Source organism: Coccomyxa subellipsoidea (genome assembly GCF_000258705.1).
Source record: "Coccomyxa subellipsoidea C-169, whole genome shotgun sequence".
Lineage (NCBI taxonomy): Eukaryota > Viridiplantae > Chlorophyta > Trebouxiophyceae > Coccomyxaceae > Coccomyxa > Coccomyxa subellipsoidea.
Genome location: NW_005178037.1, coordinates 2,224,538 through 2,228,254, shown reverse-complemented (window position 1 = coordinate 2,228,254; position 3,717 = coordinate 2,224,538). Strand labels below are relative to the sequence as shown.

Genomic DNA, 3,717 nt, shown 5'->3' with positions numbered 1-3,717 from the left:
GAACACTGTTGCCAGCATTGACCTCGTGGCAAAGCTCTCACCTTCAGCTCTGCGGCACTCATGCACTCAAACCTCAAGATGATTGACCTCTGAGGGTCCAAATTCCCCAATCCGTGCATGTCATCTGACCAGCTTGACACACTCTCCAGATCCAGGGACGGAAAATCTCCTTTTGCCGTTCCAGGAGATCCATCGTGACCCACTGGATGTGCTGGTGCCGAGATCCTGGCGCTTGAAATGAAGGTAGTCTTCCTGTCCGGCACTCTGTCATGTTTGCAGCAACGATCCATCTCTTCGTCCAGATCTTTGACTATCTGAACCTCTTTATCACTCATTTTAAAGAATTTTCTTTTACCAAGTGAGTTCTATGGGCTGCATCGACCTGAAGCAGTCCAATGGCACCATCTGCCCAAACCTTGGACAGGCATTCACGCGGGTACGCAATCAGGAGGAGCCGTCCCGCATTCTACAAATGTTACCGACTTCATAAAGAGCTCGAATGCGGAATGAGCTTGCTTGGTGGGGATACCAGAGGAAGCGAGAGTGAAGCAGGACTCCTGGCATCGGTGTACTCTATATCTAGTGATCGTCAAGAGGTTAGCGCTCGATATGATGTGTATCAGAAAGAAATAAATTTCACAAGCGAGGTATATTGCTAATTTGAGCCTTTTGTTCAGCCAGGGACGTTCCGGAACAGCTGAAGCTCGAGATCTCGAGTGGACACGTCATCGAACGGCGTTCCATGCACCAGCTTTCTGCTTCTCTCTATTGAGTCACATTCTTCTGCATTATTTTTCTAAATTATTTAAAGGATCCTGTGATCCCCTGGTTATTGAAGGCTGTATTAGATCCATCGAAGCGTCAGAAACAATTCGTGTATAAAGTTTGACGGGATGCCAATTGTTCTACTGTGCTGTCCTTACAGTCCAGGGGACTGCTTGACCCGTTTTGGTTGTAAATATGCTGCCAATATCTACTACTGCTACATCTAGCGATATGGATCCGATCGGTCTGTAGCTTCGCCTGCGAAGCTACAGATTGGAAGGTCCCAGCTTCTTCTAAAGTGCTGCATTCAATATGCAGTAGGCGTACAAAATGGACACGTAGATCAATTTTCATCGGACTTGTTGAAGAACAGAATGTACACGGAAGATGCCCAAACGCCTCCGTGGACTCATAAACATCGATTGGCAACCGATCAGCAGAAGGTCCCACATCCGAATCCTGGCATGGTGGCAGACTTTTAAAATACTCATTCAGGAGACTCTCTGAGCAGGAGGGACGAGAGCTCCAATTTGACAGCTAGGGAAAACTTAGAGTCAGCGTTACTGATCCCAGGGGCAGGCCACAAGAACACACTGTTACGTCTCGTGTTCCGGCGCGCGCTCCGTCATCCAAAATGTGGAGATCACTCGTAAACGTCACAACAAATGACAGAATGCTTCCGGTGCATAATCAGTAGTTCAGAAAAACAAGGTCAATTGACGTTCGGAAAGTCAATCCCATGCCACACTCACCAGGAAAAAGGGACGATTGCTTGCCACGAGGTATGGTCTCACAGACGCATTTTTCAATTGATTAAATCTTTTAATGTTGAAATCGACCAAGAAAGAAGCCTGATGAATCGGTTCAGACAAGAAAAGAAAATCTCGTGGCATCTCCAGGGTGACAACCCACGACGTCGGAGAAACGATGCGATATATCTTACAGGTGATCCGGATGAAAGATAATTGTTATTTAAATCTTTTCATGAGGTCGCAGAAGTGCCTGCGTTGAGTGTGTTCAAGCATAAAATTCCACGCCCCTTTCTGAAGGAATGATGGTGCACAGGGGTACTTGCAGAAGCAGACAATATCAACTTGAACAAACGTCTCTATAGGAAGGTGAGCAATTGTTCATGCGCTTTGAGTCTGGGCACCACAGCATGCCTTGTTGCTCTGGGGTCCAACAAGCGGTCTTAATGCAGGAGATTCTAGTGAGGGAGGTGCAAAGGTTCCATGGGGAGTCAATATTGTCAGGCAAGGCCTTTGGGGAGTTGACGCACCCGTGCTACACATCAAAGTCTTTCTGTTCCCTCAACGCTCCTGCAGTCAGCCACCAGGTAGAGGAAAGCACCACATCCTATCCACCAAGAGCACCGGCAGATACCGGGATGAAGACTCAGCTTTGAGAATAGGAGAGTATCACATGCCCTGCTGGCGTTTTTGGATTTTGCTGTTCCAAGAATGTCAATCAAAGCCGTGCACGGTCCTGTCTCACGCAGATCATGGCGGTGTGGTGGAGAGGCAACCAGCTGCACGGCCTGATCAGGCTCCTCGACACAGCTTCTGGGCAGCGCGCAGCGCAGCAGCTGGCCGCCGGGCGGCAGCTGGGCGCTTCTCTGCGCAGCTGGACCTCACTGGTGCCTGACGCCAGATCTGGCGCTCATGTCATACAGGATGACATGCACCTCATCACGTGCGAGCCTGCCTTAAGCTCTTGTCTTTGAATCCATGCTTATTGTTATATCTGTGGCTCTGTGTAGTAAGCATGCTGCCCGGCATCTGATGAAGTGATTTCTTGCTCCACATTCAAGTGGAAGCCTGGGGCATGCAGGGTTGCTTTCGTGCCCCGCGTGGAGGTCTCTCATGAGGCTCCGCCAAAGCCTGGATCCCACGGCAAGTTGCACTGACACCAGCTCCCACCTATTGTGTGCAGGTTTGATCTGACGCCAAGGCCAGCGTCTGGGGCATTCTTGCGGCCTGTACCAGCTCAGCTCTGCGTAGCCCTTCGATCTAGAATACCAGAGTGGCCTGTGAAGGCGGACTACACCACGTCAACCGCCAACCGTCAACTGTGACAGAGCAGTAGATTGTGACACAGATCAGCAGCCATTTGAAAGGAGCCCTGAATTATCTGTATTTGAGACCGGCCCAGAACAGTGCTTCTCAGACCAGAAGGGCGACCCATCACCAATTGTACCTCATCTTCAATGCATATATGGAAGGGAAGTAGAGATACTGAGCACCGTGCTCACGGTTGATTGGGCTTGGCTTGAATCTGGGTCCATCACAGGTTCCCATCCCTTGCAATTGCCTGTAGCATGCTAGTCCTGCGCAGGACAAGTTTAAGATAATAATAACAGTCATGAGAATAGGATTAATTTTAATAGTGTAAGCACTTACATCTACCTTGCTACTAGCTTCTAGTAATCCGGGACGCTGTCATTGGCAATGTTAAACATACCTGATCTGGGCACAGAATAGATTTTGTGAACATTTCACATTGAGGGCCTTTAGAAAATCCCATTCAGGAAGGTTTCAATGAAGATTCTGTTGTCCTCTCGGATTGAGGGGATGGTAATAATTTACTTGCAGAGCGTCCACTATATGTTCACTGTATGTAATACCGCAATCACGGCGTTTGATGCCGCATATCGCAGTGACATCGCCCTGAACGCGTGCACGTGCCACGGTGGATAAATGCTTCAGAACTTATGACGTGAGAATACTGGACAACGTTTTTTGGCCCAATTTGCTTCTGTATTCATAGAGGGTTATTCGGCGTAAAACAAAAAGAAAAAAGATAAATTTTGGGGCCAAAATGAGAAAAAATCACCGGTGGGATTCGAACTTGCGCGCCTTCCACGTGCAGAGGCTCTCAACATAGCCGCACACAAACACGCTTCGGGGACGGACTTTCGACTTAGCCGCACACCCAAGTAGGAATCCTCTTGTG

General features: G+C 48.8%; 1 protein-coding gene across 1 annotated transcript; it reads left to right on the top strand.

The window, feature by feature from the left end:
* Nucleotides 1-367: 367 nt before the first annotated feature.
* On the top strand, nucleotides 368-2,671 carry COCSUDRAFT_62800 (hypothetical protein; the record flags this gene model as incomplete). Its single annotated transcript, XM_005648785.1, has 4 exons — nucleotides 368-436; nucleotides 1,967-2,101; nucleotides 2,264-2,457; nucleotides 2,596-2,671. 4 exons carry the CDS (start codon nucleotides 368-370, stop codon nucleotides 2,669-2,671), a joined length of 474 nt encoding a protein of 157 aa, XP_005648842.1.
* Between the last annotated feature and the right edge of the window lie 1,046 nt (nucleotides 2,672-3,717).